This window comes from Saxophila tyrrhenica (genome assembly GCF_035928015.1).
Source record: "Saxophila tyrrhenica strain CCFEE 5935 chromosome Unknown scaffold_5, whole genome shotgun sequence".
Classification (NCBI taxonomy): Eukaryota; Fungi; Ascomycota; class Dothideomycetes; order Mycosphaerellales; family Extremaceae; genus Saxophila; species Saxophila tyrrhenica.
In genome coordinates, this window is record NW_027041737.1 from 1161706 (window position 1) to 1187614 (window position 25909).

The 25909-nt window shown below is 54.8% G+C and overlaps 10 protein-coding genes across 10 annotated transcripts; 6 read left to right on the top strand and 4 right to left on the bottom strand.

The window, feature by feature from the left end:
- Positions 1–144: 144 nt before the first annotated feature.
- LTR77_003868 (uncharacterized protein) lies at positions 145–2717 on the top strand (the record flags this gene model as incomplete). The annotated part of the gene is made up of 2 exons (XM_064801123.1): positions 145–2291; positions 2345–2717. The coding sequence occupies 2 exons, from the start codon at positions 145–147 to the stop codon at positions 2715–2717; spliced, it is 2520 nt and encodes an 839-aa protein (XP_064661074.1).
- Positions 2718–3361: 644 nt separating this feature from the next.
- On the top strand, positions 3362–6939 carry LTR77_003869 (uncharacterized protein; the record flags this gene model as incomplete). Its single annotated transcript, XM_064801124.1, has 3 exons — positions 3362–3550; positions 3598–3626; positions 3675–6939. The coding sequence occupies 3 exons, from the start codon at positions 3362–3364 to the stop codon at positions 6937–6939; spliced, it is 3483 nt and encodes a 1160-aa protein (XP_064661075.1).
- A 63-nt stretch (positions 6940–7002) lies between these two features.
- Positions 7003–9063, top strand: LTR77_003870 (uncharacterized protein; the record flags this gene model as incomplete). Its single annotated transcript, XM_064801125.1, has 3 exons — positions 7003–8161; positions 8300–8497; positions 8585–9063. The coding sequence occupies 3 exons, from the start codon at positions 7003–7005 to the stop codon at positions 9061–9063; spliced, it is 1836 nt and encodes a 611-aa protein (XP_064661076.1).
- Positions 9064–9158: 95 nt separating this feature from the next.
- On the bottom strand, positions 9159–9715 carry LTR77_003871 (uncharacterized protein; the record flags this gene model as incomplete). Its single annotated transcript, XM_064801126.1, has 2 exons — positions 9159–9345; positions 9402–9715. 2 exons carry the CDS (start codon positions 9713–9715, stop codon positions 9159–9161), a joined length of 501 nt encoding a protein of 166 aa, XP_064661077.1.
- Positions 9716–10177: 462 nt separating this feature from the next.
- On the top strand, positions 10178–14098 carry MPH1 (3'-5' DNA helicase; the record flags this gene model as incomplete). Its single annotated transcript, XM_064801127.1, has 1 exon — positions 10178–14098. The coding sequence occupies one exon, from the start codon at positions 10178–10180 to the stop codon at positions 14096–14098; it is 3921 nt and encodes a 1306-aa protein (XP_064661078.1).
- Positions 14099–14154: 56 nt separating this feature from the next.
- Positions 14155–15409, bottom strand: LTR77_003873 (uncharacterized protein; the record flags this gene model as incomplete). The annotated part of the gene is made up of 2 exons (XM_064801128.1): positions 14155–15296; positions 15406–15409. The coding sequence occupies 2 exons, from the start codon at positions 15407–15409 to the stop codon at positions 14155–14157; spliced, it is 1146 nt and encodes a 381-aa protein (XP_064661079.1).
- Positions 15410–16030: 621 nt separating this feature from the next.
- LTR77_003874 (uncharacterized protein) lies at positions 16031–17275 on the top strand (the record flags this gene model as incomplete). Its single annotated transcript, XM_064801129.1, has 3 exons — positions 16031–16237; positions 16293–16457; positions 16505–17275. The coding sequence occupies 3 exons, from the start codon at positions 16031–16033 to the stop codon at positions 17273–17275; spliced, it is 1143 nt and encodes a 380-aa protein (XP_064661080.1).
- Positions 17276–18155: 880 nt separating this feature from the next.
- LTR77_003875 (uncharacterized protein) lies at positions 18156–19484 on the bottom strand (the record flags this gene model as incomplete). Its single annotated transcript, XM_064801130.1, has 1 exon — positions 18156–19484. The coding sequence occupies one exon, from the start codon at positions 19482–19484 to the stop codon at positions 18156–18158; it is 1329 nt and encodes a 442-aa protein (XP_064661081.1).
- A 1561-nt stretch (positions 19485–21045) lies between these two features.
- Positions 21046–21661, bottom strand: LTR77_003876 (uncharacterized protein; the record flags this gene model as incomplete). The annotated part of the gene is made up of 2 exons (XM_064801131.1): positions 21046–21408; positions 21602–21661. The coding sequence occupies 2 exons, from the start codon at positions 21659–21661 to the stop codon at positions 21046–21048; spliced, it is 423 nt and encodes a 140-aa protein (XP_064661082.1).
- Positions 21662–22799: 1138 nt separating this feature from the next.
- LTR77_003877 (uncharacterized protein) lies at positions 22800–25707 on the top strand (the record flags this gene model as incomplete). Its single annotated transcript, XM_064801132.1, has 6 exons — positions 22800–24012; positions 24049–24214; positions 24265–24832; positions 24910–25056; positions 25152–25461; positions 25691–25707. 6 exons carry the CDS (start codon positions 22800–22802, stop codon positions 25705–25707), a joined length of 2421 nt encoding a protein of 806 aa, XP_064661083.1.
- Positions 25708–25909: the final 202 nt, after the last annotated feature.

A 25909-nucleotide genomic window follows, 5' to 3' on the forward strand; every position in this document is an offset into this window, starting at 1 on the left:
TGAGGAAAAGGTCTGGCGTTGGATGGTGCATTCCTCGGACGGACGACAACATTTGGAACGCGTCGCGGGCATGCTTCTGGGAGAAGCTGGGATTGAGTGCTCTTCAGCTCATACTTGGTGCCATCAACGATATCACTAGGCAACATGGGCCGTCCAACACTCTTTTTAGCAGTCTTTCTTTCGTTTCTCGCGAGCTCCACAGCATCGAAAGATGTACCACTTTTTGGGGGCCAAGACAGCCTTCTCACGGCGCCCGACACCGCGGCTGAGCTGGAGAAGGGTGCCATGCGATATGTCGGACCAGAGATCCAAGCACTGAACAACATGGACGCAGTAGAGGCACCGCCAAACACTCACAGCCACGTCAAGCGCTACGGTTCTGGAAAGCCCTACTGGATGTCGCAGATCAAACGACAAGGCAAGATAGCCTACGGCAACGAATCATACGTCCTATGGCGTAATGTGAGGGACTATGGCGCCAAGGGTGACGGCGTTACGGATGATACCTATGCGATCAACAATGCGACTGCGGATGGCAATCGATGTGGGCTTGGTTGCGACAGTCAGACCACGACACCGGCCATTGTGTACTTCCCTCCAGGCACATATATGATCAGCGCACCACTGGTCCAATGGTACTACACGCAATTCATTGGTGATGCCAACAACCTGCCAGTCATCAAGGCTTTGCCCAATTTCTTTGGCATCGGGCTCTTCGACTCAAACGTCTATCTACCCTACGGCTACAACTGGTATACCAACCAGAACAACTTCTGGCGCCAGATCCGGAATTTCGTGCTTGATATCACGCTGGTCGATCCTGCACGCTCTGTACACTGCATCCATTGGCAGGTCGCGCAAGCTACGTCTCTCCAGAATCTGGTCATGAACATGGTAGTCAGCGGACCCAACGAAAAGACTCAGCAGCAGGGTATCTTTATGGACAATGGATCTGGAGGCCTGCTCGAAGACATCATCATTAATGGCGGTGAAGTGGGCTTCTTTTCCGGCAACCAACAATTTACCTGTCGCAACCTGACGTTCAACAACTGCCAAACTGCGATTTTCCAAAACTGGAATTGGGTCTTCAACTACAAGAGTATCTCTATCAACAACTGCGGGATCGGACTCGATCTAAGCCAAGGAGGCCTGGTCCCTGCAACCGGCAGTGTAATCCTCCAGGACAGCGTTATGACAAACGTTCAATACGGAATCGTCACATCATTCTCCCGCAACAGCACACCATCTGCAGCCGGCACAATGGTCCTCGACAACGTCGATTTCAGGAACACCAACCCAGCCATCATCTTCAAGAATAACACCGTCCTACTCCCTGGTAACCGCAAAGTGGACAGTTTCATCCAGGGCAGTGCTTACACCGCGTACGAATCTCAGGTGGTCATTGAAAACCTCACGTGCTACCAGGCGACGGCAGACTACACGCGCATGCAAGGCGAGGTACGAGCTCCACCTAAACCTGCCAGTCTGCTTGATTCCGAGGGCAAATGGCGGGAGCGAGGCCGGCCACAGTACGAAGGCGTTCCCGTCGAAAAGTTCAAGAGCTCATTCGACTTCGGGTGTCACGGTGATGGGCTTCAGGACGACACTACAAATGTTCAGAACTTCTTGAACTCAATAGCACCAGACGAGATTGCATACTTTGACCACGGGGCGTACCTGATCAGGGACACCATCCGGATCCCCAACAACATCAAAATTCAAGGAGAGATCTGGCCTCTAATCATGATTGACGGCTCCAGTCCAGTGTTCCAGAACGAGCTCGCGCCTGTCCCGGCCGTCGTCGTTGGACGTCCTGGCGACACCGGCACCACCGAGATCGTCGACATTGTGTTTGAGACCAGAGGGCCAGCGCCTGGTGCGATTCTGATGGAATGGAACCTCGCGGGGGAAACGCCGGGTTCGACGGGCATATGGGATACGCATTGGCGCATCGGCGGCAGCAACGGCACGCTGCTGCAGGCCGACCGGTGCACGAAGACCCCGAACATTGCGCATGGCGCGAACAAGACTTGCTGGGCGGCGCATACGCTTCTCCATCTCACACACACCGCCTCTCTGATGATGTCGAACAACTGGGGCTGGGTCGCTGACCACGAGCTCGATTTGCCGCCGAATAACCAGATTGACTTATATAATGGCAGGGGTCTGCTTGTTGAGAGCCAGGGACCCGTTTGGATCTATGGGGGCTCGTTCGAGCACAGTATGCTCTACAACTACAACATCGCGAACGCAAAGGACATTTATCTTGGGGTTCTTCAGAGCGAGACCGCGTAAGTCATTCATGCTTCTACAAAGCTGTCAGCGACCTAACGATTTGTCGCAGCTACATGCAGAATAACCCAGACGCCCTGTCGACCTGGCAAACGAACCCGGCTTACTCCGACCCGACGTTCGATGAGTGCTACCAAGCGACCTGCTACAAGACCTTCGGCCTGCGTTTCTTCAACAGCACGTACATTTACGTATACGGCGGCGGGCTGTACTCCTTCTTCAACAACTACGACCAGGGATGTCTGATCACGGAGAACTGCCAGACTCAGGTGATTAGTTTGGAGCAGAGCGAGGGCATCTACCTGTACGCGATGAGCACAAAGGCGGCGGCGAACATGGTCGAGGTGGATGGCGTTTCGCTGGTGCCGCAGGCGCAAAACAAGAATGGGTTCTGTCAGACCGTGGCTATCTTTGAGTTCCCGTAGGCGAGAGGTAGCATTCTTGATATGGTATACGGTGCTCGACTCTTACAGTGTCATTGGACTATCATCAATGCAATCACGTTTTTGTTTATGATCTATGGTGCTCGACTCCCACGGTGCCTGATTATCGTCAATACGGTCACGTGCTTTGGATAAGATTGAAATAGCTCTCGTTTCAATCCAAACTCCAGCCCACCGCGCCTCTTACTCCATAGCTCTTTACACAACCTCGACTTTCGGATTCTGCAAGATCGGTTCACGCTCAGAACCACTATGAAGCCTGAGACTGTGGCCTTAGACTACATGATGGCTTTATTTCCCGTGACTCTGCGGACCAAAAGCCATTGCAACGGCCGTCGGGCCTTCTCATGAGCTTGGAGACTCCCTTTTGTCCATCCCATTGCTTCGATTGATCATGGCAACCTGCCCTGCTTCGTCGCATTGGGTGGATGCTATGACCACAATCTCGTCAAAGGGCTCTGGAATGCGTAGGTGCATGTAGTCCGCCATCTCGGCCCGCCAGCTGGAATGACATGGTAAGGTAGGTCCATCAACAACGCGTCTGGAGCCACAGACACATCCAAGGTCCTCGACCTGTTGGAGACGAGTTAGAACACATTCAAGCATCACATACTCCGTCTGTCGCGATGCGCACCTCGCCACTCGTTTCGAGGGCTGCATTCGCTTGCTATCTGTCCATTCGTTCACTTGTTTCAGCTCAGTATCTCCCAGGCGCTTCTTTTTTCGACGGCAATGGAGCACCCAGCGCGGCCCCGTATGAGTTGGTGGACGACTATGAGGGCACAACGTTCTTCGACAAATTCAGCTTCTACAGTGTGAGTGTGAGCAACATTAAGGTTAAATGCCAGCTCACACGTCCCAGGGATATGATCCTACAAACGGCCACGTCCAGTGAGCACCTCCGAGTCAGGATTGGAAGTGATGGCTGATTATCGTTAGATACGTCAACCAAACGGTCGCTGAACGCAACGGCCTGGCGTCCACTTCGCCAGAAGGCAGAACAATCATTAGTGTCGATACTACGAATCGCTATCCGAATGGTGGCCCAGGCCGGCCAGCAGTGCGCCTGGTGAGCAACAATGCGTACACCCACGGGCTGTTCATCTTGGACCTTGTCCACATGCCATATGGCTGCGGAACATGGCCAGCATACTGGCTACTTGGGCCGGATTGGCCATCAAATGGAGAGATCGACATCATCGAAGGGGTGAACACTATTGATCACAACTCCATGTCCCTGCACACCAGCAACAACTGTACCATCTCAGGCGCCGAACAGAGCGGAGATTTCCAGACAAGCGACTGTAACAAGGATGTGAATGGGAACTCCGGTTGCGGTTCATCTGCGAGCAATACCAACACCCCGAACAATTACGGCGCTGCTTTGAACCGCGCGAATGGTGGTGTGTATGCGACGGAGTGGACGTCAAACTACATCAAGGTCTGGTTCTTTGGTCGCAACAACATTCCCACCAGCATTACGATCGGCGCACCAGACGTGTCGCAATTCGGTGTGCCAGTCTACAACGCGCAAGGCCAGTGTCCGATTGATCAGCATTTCAACAACATGAGCATCATCATCAACACAGACTTCTGCGGCGACTGGGCGGGGAATGTTTTCACACAGTACGCAGGCTGTCCGTCATCGCCAGGCCAGAACAGCTGGGGTTCGTGCGTGAATTATGTTGGCGACAACCCTTCCGCCTTCACTGAGGCGTACTGGTCCATCAACTCGGTCAGGGTATACCAAATGCCAATGGGTGCGAGGCCATCTTTATCCTACAGCACTAGCCTGTCTTCCATCTCGGCGACCGCGAGCACGAATACCATTCCTAGAGGTATGGGTGCTACGACATCCGGTCTTTCCTCTGAAGCGTACACCGGCTCGTTGTCGTCTATTTCGTCGACAAAGTCTTCATCCAGCGAGACGGCGGCGTCATCTTCGACATCGCGCACGCGGACACGATCATCGACTTCCTCGACGTCTCCAGCATATTCTTCGTTGAGTCAGGCGGCATCGTTCTCATCGTCATCGGTGGCTTCTGCCTCCACCTCGCAGTCGGGAACACGATCTTCGAGTTCGTCGACCTCCTCAGCGTCTTCTTCGTCGTCTACCGCTTCTCCATCATCGTCGGCCTTGACAACCGCAGTGATGTCCTCCTCATCTTCAGCAGCCGTGTCATCACCCTCGAGTTCTACATCTAGCTCCTCCGCAGCAGTCTTGTCAACAAGCTCGTCTTTGGCAGATTTGTCGACCACAATCTCATCAGCAACTTCGAGTTCCGCAAATCCTTCTGCATCAGCCGGTCTGCAGTGCCCTGCATCAAACGGCACCGCCTACACCGATCCATCGGGCATTCGCTACATCGTCATGTGCGACGTTACGACAAACCCTGGAGACATTGGATACCATGGCGAGCCTGACTTCGAATCTTGTATCGACGCATGCCACGAAACAGATACTTGCATTGGCGTCAACTTCTACTTCGACGGTGGCTGTTTCTTCAAAGCAGAGTACTTTTCGACTTTGCCAGGGGAAAGCGTTGCGGCTGCGATTTTGGCGTCTTTGGTTGAGCCGGCATCGAGCACGACCACAACCTCAGATTCGGCATCGACGCCCTCTCCCGCGGGACCTTGCCCGGCCATAGACGGACAGACCGTCACCGATGTCAACGGAAGCAACTACACCATCGCGTGTGGATCCGACACCACTGAGGGAAGCTTTTCCGAGGCGACGTTCACCACCACTGATTATGCTCATTGTATGACTCTCTGCGACGAAACCAACGAGTGTGCAGCATGGACGTGGGTCCCGTATCCTTATCCTGGCGGCGTGTGCTATTTGAAGCGTCAGGGAGCCACCTTTGTAGCAGGGACTGCTGATGAGATTGCTGGAACACTCGTCGTCTCTTTGCCGACCAGTAGGTCTTCCGCAATGCCATCATCGACGGCTAGAGTTGGAGCTTCCGCGATCTCGTATACCGCTGGGTCCCAGATCATGAGCAGCAATATTAAGAGCAGCTCAGCACCAGCCACTTCTCCAGGAGTATCTGCGACACGTACCAGCAGCATGGCGGCCGCTTCTACCCTGCCCTGCAACTCCGCCTATACGGATCAGACAGGGGCAGCATATTCTGTGCGTTGCAATACCGACACCACCACCCAAGCATATGCTATCTCCTACTCTACGGAACCTAATGGCGGTTTCGATGGATGCTTCACCTCTTGCAGTTTGGATTCGAGATGCGCTGGCTTCACGTTTGTCAAAGGCGACAGTGGGCATGGAGAGACCGGGAGCTGCGAGTTGAAGTCGTCATCGGGCATCTTTGTCCCATCCACCAGCAACCGCACCTCGTGCTTCAGATTGAGGGATACGATGGGGAATCCTGGGTACTCGGGTTCTGACGTCAGCACACCCATGGGCTCTGTCACCTCCATGACTGCAGGGACGTCTGGCTCCGGCTTGATTACCACTGGCGGCGCTGCGACAAGCACAAGCCCGAGTACCACCGCTCCACCGTGTCGGACGGAAGCATCTTCTCTATGTGCAAGCAGCGACTCCAAGTCGACATGTTCGAGCTCAAGTGGAAACAACTACGATGTGACGTGCGGCATCGTGTATGAAGGAACGGTCATCGACACCTCGGGAATCAGTCAGAGCGAAGTCAAGAGAGCAATCGAGCCTACCTTCAACGACTGCCAGTCGTTGTGTGATGGGACGACAGGGTGCGTGGCACTCAACTACATTGGCACCAACTGTACGCTTCTCAGCTCCGTCACGGGCACATCGTACGTGCCAGGCGCTATTGGTGCTTCAATTTCAGGAGGAACCTCAACTGCGGATCCCGTCTGCCCAGGATCGGCGAACCAGGTCTTCACTGACAGCAATGGTGTGGCTTACAGCATTGGATGCTACACCGACTACGCAGGTAACAACATTGGCAATCCCCTCAACGCAGCCTCATTCTCCGCTTGCGCGGCATTTTGCGATGCGCTCAGTGGATGCTACGGGGTGGAGTTTGACACAACGTCAAATCAATGCACTCTGAAGTCTTCTTTCTCCGGCACACAGTCCTCCAACACCAACCTGATATATGGTGTCAAGAATCGGGCAGCCACTGGTGGCACTTCGATCAATCCCACGTTGACACCATCGACAACACTGTGTAAGATTTGTCCTTTCAAGTTGGTTGAGATGGCCTGACTGATCCGACTGATAGCCCTTCCATCTGGTGCAACAGTCACCGTCATTCCCACAACGACGATCATGTCTACTGTACCACCAGGCGGCAGCTATATGTCAGACCTGAGCGGTTCATCTTATGTGTACACTATGACCGGAGGCTCCTCGATGCCCGCTGGAGGCAACGCGGGAGGCGGCAGTGCGATGCTGTGCCGTACTTGCGGTCTCACACCAACTGTCATTACTGGAGCTCCTTCTGGCGGCGGCGGCGGCTCAATGCCTTCTGGTGGTGTTGGAGACGGTTCCATCACAAGGGGAATGTGCACACGCCGCCCAGGCCATGGAACGACGGTCCTTACGACCACGCACACAATCACCAGCTGCATACCGAACGTATGTCCCGCCTCTGGCTACATCATCGGCGGTACTCCTGGCCAGGGTGGTGCCACTATCGTGACCACTACAGACAATCATGGCCATACTGTGACGTACACACAGATTCGAACCGGCTCTGGAGGAAGTGGGGGCAATGGCGGCGGCTCTGGCGGTGGGCCTATTCAGACTGGGCTTCCAACTTGCCCGAGTAGCGACAACTCTCAATTCGTTTCACCTATGGGAATGATCTACCAGATTGAGTGCAGCACATACTTCACCGACGATTCACTCGACATGCAGACGCAAGATTCCTTAGCAAGCTGTGTTACTTCTTGCGATATGTACAACATCATGTCTTTCATGATCTCATCACCTTGCCTTGGCGTTAGCTGGTATAGCAATCGGAAAGATGAGAACTGCGAGCTCAAGGCCGGCAGTACAGGTATTCGCCAACGCGGCGTGGACAGCGCTCGATTGGCGACTCCTTACACTCCACCAGGGGGCGGTGGGAATGGTACCGGTCCAGGCAATGGCGGCAATTGGAACGGAGGCTCTGGAATTACGACGGCATCTCCTGCTCTTACTACTGTCGTTACTGGAGGATCTACCTACGTCACAGGTGGTTCGACTGTCGTTGTCGGCGGCTCGACAGTATTGTCCACCATCGTGGATGGAGGATCTACCGTAGTATCAACAATTTTCAGCGGAGGGACTACGACGGTTGTTGGAGGCTCTACCTACGTCAGCGGTGGTTCTACGGTCGTTCAAACTATCACTGTGGGCGGTGGCGGAAGCGGAGGCAATGGAGGCAATGGCGGAGGATCTGGAAACGGAGGCGGCGGCAACGGAGGCGTGGGAACTGGACCAGGTATGTTTGTGGTATCCCTCGATCTATACTCTGAGCTCTCACTGACATGACCCAAGGCAACGGGCCAGGCACAGGACCAGGTGAGCGTTTCCCATCGCAAGAGACAAAAGTTCAGCATACTAATATAGCAATTGGCAGGCACCGGACTTGTACCCACGACCGAGTACATTACCCGGACTGTCTACAGCACGATTGTGTCGAACGGGGTGACCCAGACAACAGCCGTCGGTGTATCGACGGGAGTTAGCATTATCTACGTTCCAGCCCCCACTCAAACAGTGGCCGGAGATGGTCCGCCTGGAAATGGTCCCGGAAATGGACCAGGAACGGGCCCAGGTGAGTAAAGGCCTTTGCTGCGGCTGGCTTTTTGAGAAGTCTTTCCTCGCTGCTGCTGAATCAACCGCTAACCCATCTGAACTGTAGGCACAGGCTACGGAACCGAAGTCTCCCTCGTCCCCTACACCGAATACGCCGTCAGCACACTCGTCAGCACCTACGTCTCCAACGGCGTCTCCTACGTGACTTCGTACGGTGTGACCCGCCTCGTCAGCATCGTCTACCTTCCTGCCAGCACCACGACTGTCACAACAACAACAGTCAGCGTCAGCGTGTCGAATCAGATCTCGACAGTCACGGGTCCAACGGTCACCGCATCTGCTCAAGAGATTACGATCACGGCTGGACCAGGGCAGTACATTACTGTTACGGCTCCGGCGACGACAGTGGTGAGCTATGTGTTCCCGAGTAGCTCGAAGAGCAGTTTCACGTGCAGGACTTATGCTACGAATTACCTTAATGGACGGGGCCGGCGGACCAACAAGAGGAGTGTTTTTGATGTTGATGAGCCGTTTGCTATGGGAGAAATGGCGAGGCCGAAGCCTGGTGCGGTTCCACAGCCGTAATGATCTGACTTCGAGCGTAATGTTCAACCTGCGATTCGCATTCGACACTGTATTTAGAGAGGCTGAAAGCTGTTTGCCACAACTACGTGAAGAGTTCAAGCCATCGGCTTTTTGTCAGGACCAGCCCATTTCATCTCATAGACCTGAACGCCATCGTGACCGCCCTCCCATGGATGCTTGTGCAGCCCGAAACCTTCTACCTCCGGCTGCGGGATGCGTGGGAACATCCCGAGCTTCATGATGATCTTGCCCGGGTAGTTTGACGTCTCCGAACAGATGGGGCTGAATGGAGTCAGTAAGCGCCGTTTATCGAGAAGGAACCGTCGTGAGCAGCATACTTTCCGTCCTCCGAACAGAAGCTCCTGTAGACTGGGTTGCCGCTGAGAGTTTCCCGATCTTCGTACGTCTTCTTCGTGCCGTTCTTGTCTTTGATCTCGACTTTACCCACTTCGATCAGGAGGTTTGATGAGACGTACGAGCCGGCCACCTTGCGGCAATTGGCGCAGTGGCAGAGGTGGCCTCTCTGTTTGGAGAAGAGTTCATTGTCGTTGATGGTGACCGTGATGCTTCCACAGAGGCAGGAACCAGTGATGCCGTTGGCAAACTCGGAGGTCGGATGGGACTTCGGGTCCCCGGTTGGTTCTTTTGGCATGGTGGAACGGAATCAACTGATGGATGATGGCTCGAAAGGATACGTTGTTACCCTGATGAAGAATGTCGACGCAACGTAACGAGATGTTTCAAAGGGTATACACTTATACCTCGCCCCCACGGGCTGAAAAATGGTGCGGAGATAGGTGATGTCTCCATCTGTCCTTGGTAAGCTCGCACTGTGAGCTTATGCCGTCGACCGACAACCCACTCTATGTTTGTCTCTCGTGAAGACTGCGCATCTTACCTTTTCAAGAGGATGCCAGTACAGACAAAGCCTGAGATGCACGAGGCAGTCCTGATGCAGTGTTGTTCCATCTCATGATACCCGGGACTCGAAGATGTGCTCATGCCAAGAGTGACGTTGGAGATCACATGACTTTCGCGCGCATACCGCGTTAATGGCTTCGCGTTTAACGCCGACCTCACCTCTGACATCCACCACGCGCAATGATTATACACGATGCCGCACAGCGAGGACTACGGATCCGACGACGATGACACCTTGTTCATAGCGGCGGCTACACAAGTGGAAGCATCTCAGCATCATGGCTTCGAGAATAGCCCTCGACCCGCGAAACGGCAACGGACAGGGCCAGGTCCTTCGCAAGTTGATGGGCCAGCTTCGCAAGAGCTCGAATGGAGCGGAACGGATGATGAGGCACCAAGTCTGCCCAAGCATACCGATGGAGGTAGTACTTTACCGACACAGGACCGCACAGCTTCAGACAGCGAAGCGGAAGAAGATCCGGAGTACTACTTCCCTGGCGAGCTTGGGGAGGATGGAGGTGAAGCTGCTGCGAAGCAGTCGAAGTACAGGATACATGCGCCGGTGAATGGGGCCCAGTTCCCGGATCAGATCTTCACACAGACGCAGGTTGGTCTTGATTCAAGTCCAAGCCATTTCCGAGGAGCGGTCTGGAAACGGCCAAAACCTCCACCTCCTGCACCTCCTTTGTTTGGAGAGAGGCCAAGTACTGGTAATGGTGTCGGACAAGTCAATGGCAGGTTCATGAAGGGGGCAGTCGGTTCTAGGCAGACCACATTGAACAATCTGCAACAGAACCGCACTGTTGCCCGCGGCATGACTTATCAAAGCGATGCGCAACTCGCAGCACGCTTGCAGGCTGAAGAGGAGACAATACATCGTCGGACGAATCAGTCTCGCCCGGCAGACAACAGCATAGGCCAGCACGCTGTATCACATGAGCTGGAAGATCTGCCTTCCGATGCATTCTCTTCCTCCTCTCCGGAGAAGTCGCCGCAGAAAGATATCATTGAGATCTCCTCGCAGTACACGGCCTCGCAAGCTCCAGTCCATGGGATGCGCGGCCCTCAACACGGTCTCAAGCAGATGACCATCTTTGGCCAGGCTGCTACTCAAGAACTTTCGACCACTCAAACAGCTAACAAGAAGCACGCTTGGCCGCTTAAGAACAAGGAAGAGAAGCCTACCCATCACAAGCTGGACGACAAGGCCATGGAGACATGGGTCTATCCCACGAATCTAGGCACTATCAGAGATTACCAGTACAACATTGTATCACGCAGCCTGTTTCACAACACTCTAGTCGCACTGCCCACAGGTCTGGGAAAGACCTTCATAGCAGCAACCGTCATGCTGAACTACTTCCGCTGGACGAAGGACGCCCAGATCGTGTTCATGGCCCCCACCAAACCGCTCATCGCACAGCAGATGGAAGCTTGCTACAACATTGTTGGCATCCCTCGCCACGAGACTGTGCTCATGACTGGCGAGACTCAACCTGCACGGCGCGCCGAAGAGTGGCTGGAGCGGCGGGTCTTCTTCATGACACCTCAGACTGTGATCAACGACCTCAAGACTGGCATTTGCGATCCGAAGAAGATCGTTCTCATTGTTGTGGACGAGGCACATAAGGCCACAGGAGCATACGCCTATACTGAGGTTGTCAAGTTCATGCACAGGTTCAACAACAGCTTCCGCATTCAGGCATTGACGGCTACACCTGGCTCCACTGTTGAGTCAGTGCAAGCGGTAATCGACAATCTTGGTGTTTCAAGGGTCCAGCTTCGAACCGAGCAGTCCCTCGACATCAGGCAATACACGCATCGCAAGAACACAGAGACCGAGCTTTTCGACTACAGCGACGAGCAGATACTCATCATGGAGCATATGAGCAAGGCATTGAAGCCTGTGCTGGACAAGCTATGTACGCAGAATGCTTACTGGCAACGTGATCCGATGGGCCTCACACCGTACGGCTTGACGACCGGACGCCAGAAGTATATGAGCTCTGACGCTGGTCGGAAGGCTGCCATGCCGATTAAAGGGATGGTGAATGCCTTGTTCACTGTCTTGATGAGTGTAGCGCACAGCATCCCGTTGCTGAAGAACCATGGCATTGGGCCTTTCCATTCGAGCGTTCGTGATTTCCAACGAAAGGTCGACAGCGGCGAGATGAAGGGCAAGTACGCCGCGCAGATCGTGCAGTCGGAAGACTTCACCAAAATGATGAGCCACATCCGCAGCTGGACGAACAATCCCGACTTTATCGGCCACCCAAAGCTGCAATATCTGCGAGAAGTCGTGTTGAACCATTTCCTGGACACCGGTGAAGGCATGCAAGGGTCTGTGGTGCCGCCATCTGCCACCCGTGTCATGGTGTTTGCCTCTTATCGCGACAGTACGGAGGAGATATGCCGTGTACTCAAGCGCAATGAGCCGATGATCAGACCGCATGTTTTTGTCGGACAAGCAGCAAGCAAAGGAAGTGAAGGCATGGATCAGAAGCGCCAAAACGCAGTTATCCAAGACTTCAAGAGCGGCAAGTACAACACTCTGGTGGCCACGTCCATTGGTGAGGAGGGTCTGGATATCGGCGACGTCGATCTCATTGTGTGCTATGATGCCTCTGCGAGCCCCATTCGCATGCTGCAGCGCATCGGTCGAACCGGACGCAAGCGCGTGGGTCGTGTACAACTACTGCTGATGAAAGGCAAAGAGGAGAACGACTACGCCAAAGCGCAGGACAACTACAGCTACATCCAGAAGACCATTGCGGACGCCAGCAAGTACACATATCACGAAGACAAGAGTCCAAGGATCCTTCCGAAGGGTGTTCAGCCGGTGGTGGACAGGCGTGTCATTGAGATTCCCGTCGAGAACAGCCAGCCCATCGATCTGAGCGAGAAGTCGAAAAAGGCAAAGGGTAAAGGGAAGGCTAAGCGGCCACCGAAGAAGTTTCACATGCCTGATGGCGTGCGCACTGGTTTTGTCAAGGCGTCAAGAATGGAGTCTGACGACAGCGGAAGCGAGGAGAACACTGCTCCGAAGAAGAGGGCACCGGCCAAGAAGAAAGCAACGCCAAAGGCCTCGAAGGCACCGGTGGAGCGCATCCTTGAACCCGCGCAACTGCCATTCTTGGAAGATGTGTTGCTGACCCGAGTCCAGCAAAAGGACTTGGAGAGGAAGTATGCCCATACCGCTGATGATGACGAGGCGGACGGGGTGATACGACCTCCGGATACAGACAAATCTTTCACCAGCTGGACATTGTTGGGTCGCACGAAGTATGTTCCGCACAGTCGAGCAACTCATGCTGTGGAGAAAGCATTGAAGGCTATACGCTCGATCGACGACGAGAAGCTTGCAAGGTGGAAGACACTTGCAGGGCAGCAGGACGATCTGCTGGCTAGCCACCAAGATGCCCGCCGAAGGATCGTCAGCCCAGCAGCTCGAAGGCGCAGCTTTGAACGCGACCTACCTGCCGACTCCACGACACCAGTAGTCAAGAAAGCCGCCACCAAAGGCCGCTCAAAGAAGGAAACACCAGCCCAACGCACGAAGTCGTTCCAGTCCAATGCCACAGCCTCAGACAACGACCTACCCGTTGCGAAGAAACCGCGCGGCCGTCCACGAAAGAACCAGCCACTCGCCCGAACGGCTTCTTATGGCTCTGCAGCCGCCGAAGGTGCTGAGTCCTCACCAGAGCCCACACCAGCACACCTCCGCATCGGTACGCAAGGCATCGATCTTGGAACCCAAGACACCAGCGGCGAAGACGACGACGAGGAGCCCGACAGCGAGCTCGAGGAGTTTGTCGTTAGGAGCGACCAGCCGATCGAGATGGCGAGCTCGTCGCAGCGGCTGCCGGACGATACGCAGCCGCCGCGCCCGCAGAAAAATCTGCGGCTGAAGAAGAAGGCAGAGCGGCCGACTGTACTGTTTTCAGAGGATGAAGTTGAAGATGATGATCATGAGCTTGGCTTAAACGATTTCAACGATATTGTTGATGACGACAGTGATGACATACAGGAGGTCGATGCGCCGCAGGCTGCTACTGGTGCAACGAGGCGGAAGAAGAAGAAGACAAGGGTTGTCGAGAGCGATAGCGATGAGTGATCTGTTGCTCGTTTAAGCATGGATGCTGTACTATAGCTGTGTATTCGGCTCTCATCCTAATTCGCCATTGTCTTATCCTTCAAATACGCCGCCCCAATCTTATGCGGCTGCTGAAAGTCTACGTACTTTCCTTGAAACCACGACTGCCCAACAATCCAGTACGGAGCATCGCCATCCAAAGATGTGATAGTAGCAGTGCAATTGTTTTCTCCGTTATTCGCCAGTTGGAACGCAGATGGTTCGATGTAGAATGGCTTGCCACCGAGCGTGAAGCCGACTTTGGCTGGCGAGTCGCAAGCGTAGTAGCCATAGATCACGCTCGCGCAGCCTTCCGCAGTCTGCTTGACAATCTGAATCCCAAGCGCTTTGAACATCTTGCGTACTTCAACGCGAGGACCAACGATATTGGCTGTCCCGGAATCGAAGATGAAGTACTGGTTCTTGATCTTGCCGGACCCGTTCTCGTTCGAATAAACCACGTTGCCGTCTGCCTCGACAGGAGAGAAGATGGGATTGATGGGGGAGAACGAGAGATCGCCTTTGAACAGGCTCTTGTCGACACCACCAAGAATCTGCTTCCCACGCCCTTCTGTCCCATACGCGAGGCCGAAACGACACGCTTTCACAGCCCCTTGGTCGCAGAGTTGCTGGAAAAACGGCTTCCCGCCAATCTGCGTCTGACTCGCTTTCGTGCCGCCGAAACCTACGAGGCCGCCGTGTCGGAAGACAGTGATCGTTCCGGCGTTCGGTGGCTTGGTCTTGATCAATTTAGCGAGCGTTTGATTGTGCGACGTCAGACCGGCCATGCAGACGGTGTCGGTGAAGGTCTGGTATTTGATGTCTGCGACGCCGCAGCCGTCGGAGTTGGTGGTTATGTATTGGAGCTCGCCTTTTTGGTGTAAGTTCTGGGCGTGTGGTGAGGGCTGATAGAGGTCTGGATTGATGGCAACATCCGCGGAGCCGGTGTCGATGAGGAGGTCGACGTTCTTGCTGGCGCCAACGTCGAAGGTTCCGAGCCAGAAGCCGGCGTCTATTTGGTGTTCTGGGGCGACGGCGTATTTGGATCCGCGGGCTGCATGGCGGGAGACTGCGTGGATGGTTTGCTCGAAGGCATCGTTTTTCTCAGGTTGGTGTTGGACAAGCGGGATTGTTATGTGTTCTTGCACATCATTGTCCGTTGTGGAGGCGGTCGCGAAGGCTAGGCATAATAGCAACCCAGCGATTTTTGCCAACATTGTAGGGAAAATATGGGATAGAAGGCTCAATGAAAGAAGAACGAAAGGAGGAAAGAGAACTAACGAGCGTACTCATATCGTTACTGTATATGTTCTCCGCGGGCTCGCTGCGCCATGATCTACAATGCAGCAAACCTGGGGATAAATATTGGTGGCTTCGGATAGGACGGTTCAGAGGCTGCGACCTGCCCGTTTCGGAGCAGGCATATCAGCAACGGCAAGCTGCGCCTTGTCCGAATGATGTGGTTTCCTTCCATACTCGTCAGTCCTCTGAACGGAAGAGTGAGAGATGCGGCAGACAATGTACTGCAGCCTGGCAACTTCGAGATACAGTACTTTGCCTTGTTGCGATCCAGCCTCCATATCCGGAGAGTAACCAGCTAGCATGCCATATAGTCTTTTCTCCTACCGTTGCCCGTTCCCACCCATAAGAGACCAATGTTGTTTAGCAGATGAAGTCGAGACGGATGGATTGTTCAATCTCAAAGTTGTCGTCGGCTTGGTCGGCGTCGGAAGGCCCGCCGAGCACGGCAACACCCGCCGCTAGTAATGCGGTCTTTCCTTGAAGCTCACCTCGTTCAATCTTCAACAACAACCTCACTTGCGCCATGACTTCTCACTCTCTCCCGCATTTCTTCTTCCTCTTTTCCTGACCACCACAACCACCACACAGTGCCGAAGCACACCACCAGCAGTCATGTCGGCCGCATTGACGACCAACGTCGATCAGCGGCTGCTTCGTACGACCAAGTTCCCACCCGAGTTTAACACCAAGGTTAATCTGGCAAAGGTCAACGTGCAACTGATCAAAGCATGGGTCGGTGACGAGGTTGCGAGAATCTTGAAGAGCGAGGACGATGTCGTGACTGAGCTGGTGAACAACATACTTGACTCCTCCAAACATGTGAGTCTATATCAGAATGGCAGAGGTACGCGGAAGTGCTGAATGTGCGACGCAGCCCAACATCAAAGAGCTCCAGATCCAGCTTACGGGCTTCCTCGACAAAGATGCTGCTCCGTTCTGCCAAGCTCTGTGGAAGCTCTGTCTGAGTGCACAAGACAGCCCGCATGGCGTGCCGAAAGAGCTCCTCGAAGCGAAGAAGGCGGAACTCGCACAGGCTAAGGTGAGATTGCTAATGTTGATCCTCGGAAACTAGCTGACATCTTCCAGGCCGACGAGGACAAAGCGCGCGAAGATGCACTGAAGCGTCAGGAAGCCGACCGCGAGAGAGAGCGTGATGTCGCTCGCGTCAGAGACCGTGAGCGCAGTGAGCGCGGGCGAGGTAGAGGCGGCCGCGGTGGTCGTGACTTCGATCGCCGTGCGCCTCGTGACTCGAGATCACCACCTCCAAGACGTCGGCATGACGATGACGACTATCGCAGACCGCCGCCACGAGCTACCGACAGCTATATTCCCAGCAACCCACGCCGCCGAGGCTCGCCATCCTACAGCCGATCTCCATCGCCTCCGCGACGCAGGAGACGCGACCCGTCACGCTCTCGCAGCCCACCACGCCGAAGCCGCAACACTAGCACTGAGCGCTCTCGTTCGCGTGATCGAGGCTCCGACCGTCGCCGTAAGCGCTCTTCCGCCCTTAGACGCCGCTCGCCATCTCCAAGACGCCATCGTCGCAGATCACCCTCATCGTCCGACCGCAGCAGATCGCCACCCGCCAAGCGCAACCGTAGAGATTCGCCCTCTGCAGCACGTCCATCTACCTCGGACTCCGCACCATCTCACCCGTCCCCAGCAGCAAAGAAGAAGAAAGACACAGCTCTCGCGTCAAACGACCTAATGTCCACTAACCGCCGCAAGGAGAGCTTCCGCAAAGAAGCCGGTCGCCTCTCACGCGAGCCAAGCGCCAGCACATCTCCGAGTGTAACACCACAGACCGACACGGAGAAGACGAAGGCAGGCGCACAAGTGGGTAACGACTCTTGAGCTGACCTCACCTCACTGGCTACATAGCTGCTGTACCAACATCACCAGCATCACAGATCGAAACTCTTTCCTTTACCAAGACAGGTAGGCTAACATTCCTTCTCCTCCTTAGCAACCCCTCACACGCCAGCGCAGCGGCGGAGCCGCGCACCACGAGCGGAACCTGCTGCGCGAGAAGGCGCTCAGGGCGGCCTTGCTCGCGCGACAGGACTTGCGGCGTCAGGACAGTGGGATCGGGAGAGCGGGCGCGGCCGCTTCTCCTCAATCGTAAGTACTGCGTGTTCCCTTGTCGTGTTGTTTGTGGGCGTTTTGGGGCCGGTGGAGATGGGGCGGCGGGCAGGCGGGCAGCGTTGGAATGAGGTGGGCTTGGGTGGGATGGGGTGAAGCGGCGTTCTTCTCCAGTATGTAGTTGAATGGAGGTGAGTGCAGCATTCTCTTTGTGCCACTTTTCGTGTGTTGGAGAAGAGGCGGTTTTGGTTCCATCTCTTGCTCATTCTCCGCAAGGCTGCTGGTGATGCCGGGACCACAGCGACTGTGGCACGCATACTAGATCCTAGGGTTGGAGGAGAATAAGCGGCTGTCAAGCGTTGCTGGTCGTTCCTCTCGAAATCTTGAAGTATGTTGGGGCCACTACATTCACTGATCTTGTCCAGAGAATCTGAATTAGGTCTGCAAGAAGCTCTAGTTTCAGCATCAGGTAGCATCTCTCATTCTCTGCGTATCGTGTCAAAACTGCATTATCGCTATGCGCAAGCAAGTCCGCCTCATGCTCTGGGTATCTCAATCTCACAAACTCCCTTCCCAAACGCCACGCTGCAGTACTCATCTCAAATCCATCATGTCAATTGTTCCATTCCCAGAATCATCCCATCCCTCCCCATCAAAGCTCCGCCAACGCCCTTGCAGCCAACTCTCGATACCTCTCCCCGTCAAACCGCTCCCTCCTCCATCCCCGCACCTTCGCCGCCAGTATCCGATTCCGTTTCTCCACCTGCCGCACCTCTTCCGTCGTGAAACTCCAGTAACTCCGCTCAGACAACATCCTCTTGCCTGCCATCTCACTGCCGCTTCCGCTCCCTCTCGCCCGCGCCTGCCCTCGCTGCCCCTTAAACATCGATTCGTGCGCCAGCGTGCGAGCGGCTTTGGCTTCGAGTGTGCGTTGCTGCGCTGTTTGTAACAGCCGGATGTGCGTGTGAATCTGCGTTTGCAGGGCGTGGAGGTGCTCTTCAAGTAATACGTGGTGAGAACGGGAAGTGAGGGCCGAGACCCAGTGGTCGTGGTGCCAGGGCGTTTCGGGGGAGATGGGCGAGATGGTGCCGGTGTCGGAGAAGCTGTCCTCGTCGTCGGAGTCGAGAGGTGAGACGGGCGAGAATTGTTCCCAGACGGGGGAGGCTTGTTCGCTTTGGGTGAGGAGTTGTTTGCGCACTGGCGAGCTGTGGGTGGGAGCGGTGTTGAGGCGGAGGAGTTGGGCGCGTTGCTGGGTCTGGGGAATGGAGGGGAGGTGGTAGGATTTCGCGGGTGAGCCCATGCGGACTGGTCGCATCAGGTGGTGGGACATTTGTCTTTGCGCGGGCTGGAGAAGGGACATGGATGAGTAGTCCCGTTCTAGTCTTGTGGGCCAGCGTGTGGGTGTCATGATGTCGTTGAAGCTGTTGTGGCTTTCCAGGTCGTCGAGGTCGGAGGTCAGGGTGTCGGCGGATGTGCTTCGCGGTGGCGAGCGGACTGGTAGGCTGTTGTTGCGCATGTGAGTCGGTGGCGAAAGTGGCATCAGGCCTTGAGCGGACATTGGGCGGAAGCGGTCATTCGCGCCATTTGAGTGCAGACTGTCGTGCCTTGACGTCGCCTTCATCTCAGGCGAAGGTTCACGGGTGCTGGTGGCTGTCTTCCTCGGTATGGAGGCCAGGCAGTCCTGGGCGGATGGCAAGGTCTGCAGCGCTTCATCGTAGAGTTCCGCGGCTTGCTGAAAGGCTACCACCTTCGCATGGGAGAAATTGTGCATCGCGCGCGCCAGTTCATCGTGTGCGAGCGCCAGGTAGAAGCGGAAGAAGGTGGCGCGTAGTGGGTTTGCGCCATGAGTGTTGTCATGGGCCTCCAAGGCGTTGCGACAGGTGGTGATGCATTGCCGATACTGTCTTTCCAGAAACAGCGCCTTGACGCAGCGTAGTTCCAGCGAGTCGTGTTCACTTCCAGACTCGAGGGACGACTCCATCGCGTCGCGTGTGCTTCCAGAGTCACCGCTTCGTCGTCCGGAGGTCAAGAGGGTGGCACACGCATGCTTTTGAGGGCAGAAGAGTCGGTCTCTCTCGTCGCACAAACAGGAAACTGCAGGTGATGCGCAAGGCGAGAATGCAAGCGACGAGCGGCCAGAAGGGGAAGAGAGCTGCAGTGCGACCGAGCAATCGGAGGTTTTGATTAGGCCGGCACCTGCATTCGCGCAGGGATGGACGGCGGCTGAGAAGGTGGTGGCGGAGCTGTCGAGTCGAAGGAAGCAAGGAAATTCCAACAAGGACTGTTTCAATTCACCACCTCGCTTTCATCACACTCCAAAGACGCGTTCACAACAACCACACAGACTTCCTTGGTATCACGAGGACGACTATTGCCAAAACCTTCCAACGGAGCGAACAACGAAGGCGGCGCCACTGACTTCTGGCCCTTGGTCTACGCATATGCGACTACTACGACTACCGAGCATGTACCGACCCCTTGCTGCCTCCTGCCGCTGGCAACCCACTGCGAGTCTGCAATCGACATAGGACGCATATGTCGTCCTTATCACGATGTCGCATCCACTACGGTATGAAGGGCCAGGAACACAACTCGCGAATGCGGGCAAACGACATGGAGCCAGCGAAGTTGGCTTCTCGAAAAAGCGTTCGAGCCACCATCCTGGCCGTCGATCACAAGGCTATTTTGAGTTTTGCTGGAGAAGGTTCGGACCACGTGGAGTAGGCCTCGATCTTACCAGATACATGTAACTCAAAGGGCTGTTCCGCGGATGTGAAGGCCACTCCGATGTCTAGGATTTGTGTTCCTGCGCAAGCCAGTCCGCTTGTGTGGTAGCTTTCGTGCCAGCTACCTGGTATGTACAGCTTCCTTTCGACCTGTGCTGGGTGACCTTGCTACCATGACTCGCTTGACCCGCCGCAATCTGTCAAAGCACGCGTTGATGTGCGATTGACGTCTTCGATTACAGGTTGGGCGGCCGTCGTGGTTATGAGAGACGCAAGAGCCCATCAACAAGATCAGCACTTCCATACACAATCCGGTCTCGTGACAATCTATGTCGTGCGCCCTCCGTTCTCTGGTCCGATGCACCAGGAGCAAAAACAAGCTGTCGACAGTGCAAGCGGCCTATCATGATCAGGTCAGAGTGAGCCGTGCAAGAGACCTTCTCAGAGACAATGACCGCCCGCTGACGAGAGTGATGTGACCTTTTTGACCGCAACCTCGTCTTGGATAAATCTGCCACATGTGCCCGGGTCGCCCATTTCACTGTTTCTTGCTTGCAAGACAGCCATGGTAGCAGGTCAGTCTAGAAGGACACAGAAATTGACAACACTGAGCGCAAATCATCCAGTTCGCGCCTGTATACGTCTATGGTGCTGTGTCTTGAGATCTCCTCACTGTTTCTCTCTCGCCTGAATCTCCCGACACCTCCTCGCAAGATCACTAACATGCTCGTCCCCACTCTCCCTGCACCCTCAGAACGCAAGAGGTCAGCCATATCGCACATCAAACACCCACCTCAACCCATAATCCACGAGCACTCACCTACTCAACCCCTCCAGCCCCTCCTCCAACATGAACAAATACTCCACATTCTCCCCACTCGGCCCTCGACTCTGCACAATATGCTCCGCCAACGCTTGCGGCTCCTGGACCCCCAGAAACTGCGGATTGTCCGGCAGACCGATGTACACCAGACATTTGATCTGGTCTGGTAAATTGGCATCGCTGTCCGGTGCCGCGTGGATGGTCTGATAGGTAGCGGACATGTCCTGGTTGAAGGGGGTGTATTGGATGCTGTAGCCGTTAATCTCGCGGATGTCGAGGTACTCTTTCACTTCAGCGACGCGGGGGGCGGGGACGCGGTAGGCGGCGCCCCAGACTTTAGGAGGGGCGGTGGCGTGCTGGGGGTTGTCAGCGCGGTGGATGTGGCGAAGGGGAGGGGGAAGGATTCACATGGTCCGTTAAGGTCTCCCATAGCTTCCGGTCAATGAGTGTTGCCACGCGTCCGGGTGCTTCTGGGGTGCCGCGGTGGTCTTGACTGCACCATTGCTCAGCTCAAGTTCGATGCAAGTTCTTGCCGAAGACATAGAGTACCTGGCCTGCCGTTGAACGCTTCAGCCAGCGCTCGATGATGGACTCTTCGACGACTCGCATACCTGCCAAAACCGGCGGACGTATCCCTCAATATACCCGGGGACACGTAGGTCTATATCAAGCGCGTATATCAGTTTACCACTTTGGTTGTCTTCAGTCACATGGAGAGTTACCGTAATGCGGTGGCGGCTTCCATATCAACGACCTACGAGTTCATGAGCCTACGTTACGAGTGGAGGCGTCCGGACTGTGCAGATCATACCCGTAGCCAAACAGCCAAAGATCACTAGAGTCCGAGTTCTCCATCGCTAACACTATGTTGTCGCATTCGAAACGAACATGCGACGAACATCGCCTCGTCCCTTCCCGGAGACGTGGCTTGGCATCCCCATCGTCCCGTCCATCAGCTCAAAAACCTTATCTCTCCAACCTCATCCTTTCTCTCGAACGACCATCAACACCGATTTCGCGCAAAACATGGCCATCAAGGCGGCTGGCGGCAACAACACGCGAGCGCTTGAAACAGACATCCCGTCCCTCCAGCCCAAGACCATGATGGTGGCTGCTATAGCCGCCGCGTTCTGCCCACTGCCACCCCTGCTCCGAACGCCTGGGGTCAGCTTTGCGCAAGAAATGGACATGGAGAAGGGTTGATGCTTTGCATGATTGAAAACTGCTTTGTTCAAAGGCCAGCGTGAGAACATCTTCTCTGCGACGAATGTCTTTTGATGGCAGTATATTCGACTATACTTTGCCATGGAGACTGGACCAAACTGAGATACACCAGTTCTGAGATCTTCCAGCATCTCCGTGCTCTTCTACCTCGTCGATATTCCCGATATCAAATCCAGCAGTATCGGTGCCTGCCAAGTGTGCCTGCGAACCGTCCTACTGTGCGGCACAGACGACCTTCCAGCCGCTCGTTATCAGGATACCATGACTGAAGTGGTGTCATTCGTGGACGCAATTCAACAGCCCTGGCGACTTGCGTTGTGGCGCTGCGCCTCCAGAACGCATGCGCTCTGGCATGTTTCGTCCTCCTCCAGCTGATGATCATGGTAAAGGTATAAGACCTTTCTTTCTTGTTCTGACCTCAACTCCCAATTCCGCAACAGTACCATTTCTTGCTTCTCTACCCAGAAAGACCACTTGCTTTTGCCGTTCTTCCATGTTGCCCATCATGAACAGCCCTTTCAGAATGGCTAGTGGTACAGCACAAAACAAACCTCCCATTGCCATGAGCAGCGAAACGGCTCGCAACAAGGCTCCCAGCGCTGAAATGGCGAACACAAACTCTGATCTAAGCCAGCTTCAGTCCCCTCCGCATGCAAAGCTACTAAACGCCATTGACAGGCTTCGTTCGGAACACATTGATGCCGAAATCAGTGTGCCGCAAATCGTGGTATGCGGCGACCAGTCAAGCGGAAAGTCTTCTGTTTTAGAGGCCATCGCCGGCGTTCCCTTTCCACTGGGCGCAATGACAACCACACGTTTCGCAACCGAAGTCATCCTTCGCCGTTCGTCTACAGAAAGTCTCACGATAGACATCGTCCCCGCTTCAGACCGCGAACTGCAGATGGAGGCACGCATCAAAGGATTCCGACAGCCTGAGGGCATCACTGATCCCGAACATTTCGGCGTCGCCATCAAAGCAGCGGCGGATCATCTCAAACTGCTGGAACCGCAATGCCACTTCTGGAGAGACCGTCTCCGCGTCGAAGTCAGTGGGCCTAAGCAGCCTCACTTGACTCTGATTGATCTGCCGGGCATAATCCACTATGAGCCGAAAGACATCGCAGAGCCTGGCGACAAGAAAAAGATCAAAGACTTGGTTCTGGAATACATTAAAAGTCCGAGGACAACTGTACTTGCCGTTACCGATGCTCAAAACAACGTCGAGAATCAAGAAATCCTGGGACTCGTCCGTCGGGTCGAAGGGGCGAGTGATCGTACCATGGGCGTCATCACCAAGCCTGATCGGGTTCCGAAAGGTAGTGACCTGGAGCACAATGTCATCGGCATGGCGATGAGCGCCAAGCCCGAACTGCGATTGTGCTGGCATGTTCTCAGGAACATTCGTCACGATGAGTCTAGCGATCGCAGTCCGGCTCACCGAGAGGCGGTCGAGCGCAAGTTCTTTGAAGACAGCGCTTGGTCTCGACTGAGTCCCGATGCTCGGGGAATCTACAGGCTGCGCAAAAAGTTGAGCGACCAGTTGTTCAGAAGCATCACGGCAACGCTCCCCTCTCTCATATCCGAAATGCAACGACAGCGCAACTCATGCAAGGCGACCATTGAGCGGCTCGGGCCCGAGAGATCTGGTCAGGCGGACCAGAGGAAGTATCTGTCGGACATCTTGCACAGGTTACGGCGGCTGATCGAGGCTGCACTCGATGGGGGAGACTACAAAGGTCGGGAGTTTGGAGATTTCTTCAACTGAAAACCAGAGAAGGGTCTAGGCAACAGGATCACGACGGTGACTGAGAAGTTTTCGGCCGACATACGCAAACACGGCAGTCAATATAAGATCGTCTACAGAGGAGAGGACGGCCGCCTCTACGAAGACGACGCCGATCAGGTTGACACCGCCGAAGAAAACGGAGAAGAATCCGGGTAAGCGTCTGCCCACGATTGAAACACCAATAAAAACTTATGGATAGCAGGGATGATAAGTCGGATCAATCAACGGAAGCACTGGAGTTGAACTTCTTTGCCCCTTATACGACAGGGACTGGTCTTCGTACTGAGGAAGTGGCTCTCGACGATTATCTTGCAGAACTAGCAACTCACATTGAGCGCACACGAGGCAAGGATCTGCGAGGTCTCCCGTCGAGCAGGACTGCGCGAACAATTTTCCGCCAGTTGTCGGTCCCATGGCAGAGCATCGCTGAGGAGTACCTCGGGCAATGTCTCGATGCGACTTCAGCTTTCTTGACACTGGCGATTCAGCATGTTGCTGGTGACCACACTGGACCGGCTTTCGTTAGTGCCTACCTGTACCCAGAAGACAACAGCGTTGGCCTCGAGGCAAGGCGCAAGTTACTGGAGTCGAAGTTGCAGGAGCTGATCTGGCCGTTCAATCACAGTCATCCGATGACAGCGAACCGAAGTCTCGGGAACCGCAAGTCCAAAGGGTACTGGCATTCAATTGCTGAGAAATTCCGCTCCAATTTCACAGAAGAGATGGTACAGGCTGCGCTTGAGCTGGACTATGCGCAGGACTATTATCGGGTAAGTCCCGGGACCCTGTCTTGCGATTCAAACCCAAAGACCATTAGTTAGAAGCCATCGGACTAACCGGAGTGTAGATATCCTTGAACACCTTCATCGACAACGTGGCCGCTCTCGGTATCCAAAGATGCCTTCTCGCGGATCTCGGCGACCTGTTCCCAGCCGATCAAGTACCCATCATGGAGAACACGGTCATCACCGAGATCGCCGCCGAGCCCGCGGACGTTCGCTGACAGCGCGAGAGGGCGAAGAAACAGGAAACAGCGTTAGAAGAAGTGATCAAGACCTGTCAAGCTTCAACGGCGCACGGAAGATGTAGGCACAACAGAGCCAGAACGCTTTCTGGGCTGTACTAACAGCGCCAGTTATCGAATCCCGCAACCAGAGAGACTACACGGGTCCCTCTGCTATAACTCCTCCCAGCCGTTCGACAAGCGATGCCGATGTCGAAGCGCCTCCAGAGCCAGAGAAGCAACACATCTTCGACTTCAACCGATCACTTGCTCCAGCGGCACCCACCGATGTCCGCTCAACCGGTCTGTTCGCTGGGCCTTCTCCCAGTCGGCCATCCAGCGGCGCTGCCGCCCAAGCATCCGGAGACCGTGGTCAGAAACCCTGGCCGAGCTTTGGTAAGTCATCTGCTCCTACGTACTACACGAGCACTCGCGGCACCCGAAGTTGGAAATTTAACCTAGTACATGCATGGGAGCCCAACTGGCATGGAGGGACCGACTGTGTTGAGTATCAAAGCCTTACATTCCATGACCGTTTCCGAGACTCATCTTTTGAGGTCAGCACGCCTCGGTTTTGCTGGGCTCTGGTCTATTTCCGTGAGTGAATTGCTGACATGCTGCACAGGAGCTCCGTCTCGATGATTACATTACAGGGAACTTGAAAGTGTGAGGTCGCTCTGAGTTGCGAAGGTAATGGTAGACTATACGATATATGATAACATTGTCCGGGGTTTGTCCAATATGTTCGCCCTTACCATCGATTGAGTTTGTTGAAGAAAAGTCATCTCTTGCATCTCGAAGTCATTGCTCGTCACGTTGAAGTACATAATATTTCTCGTTTCAC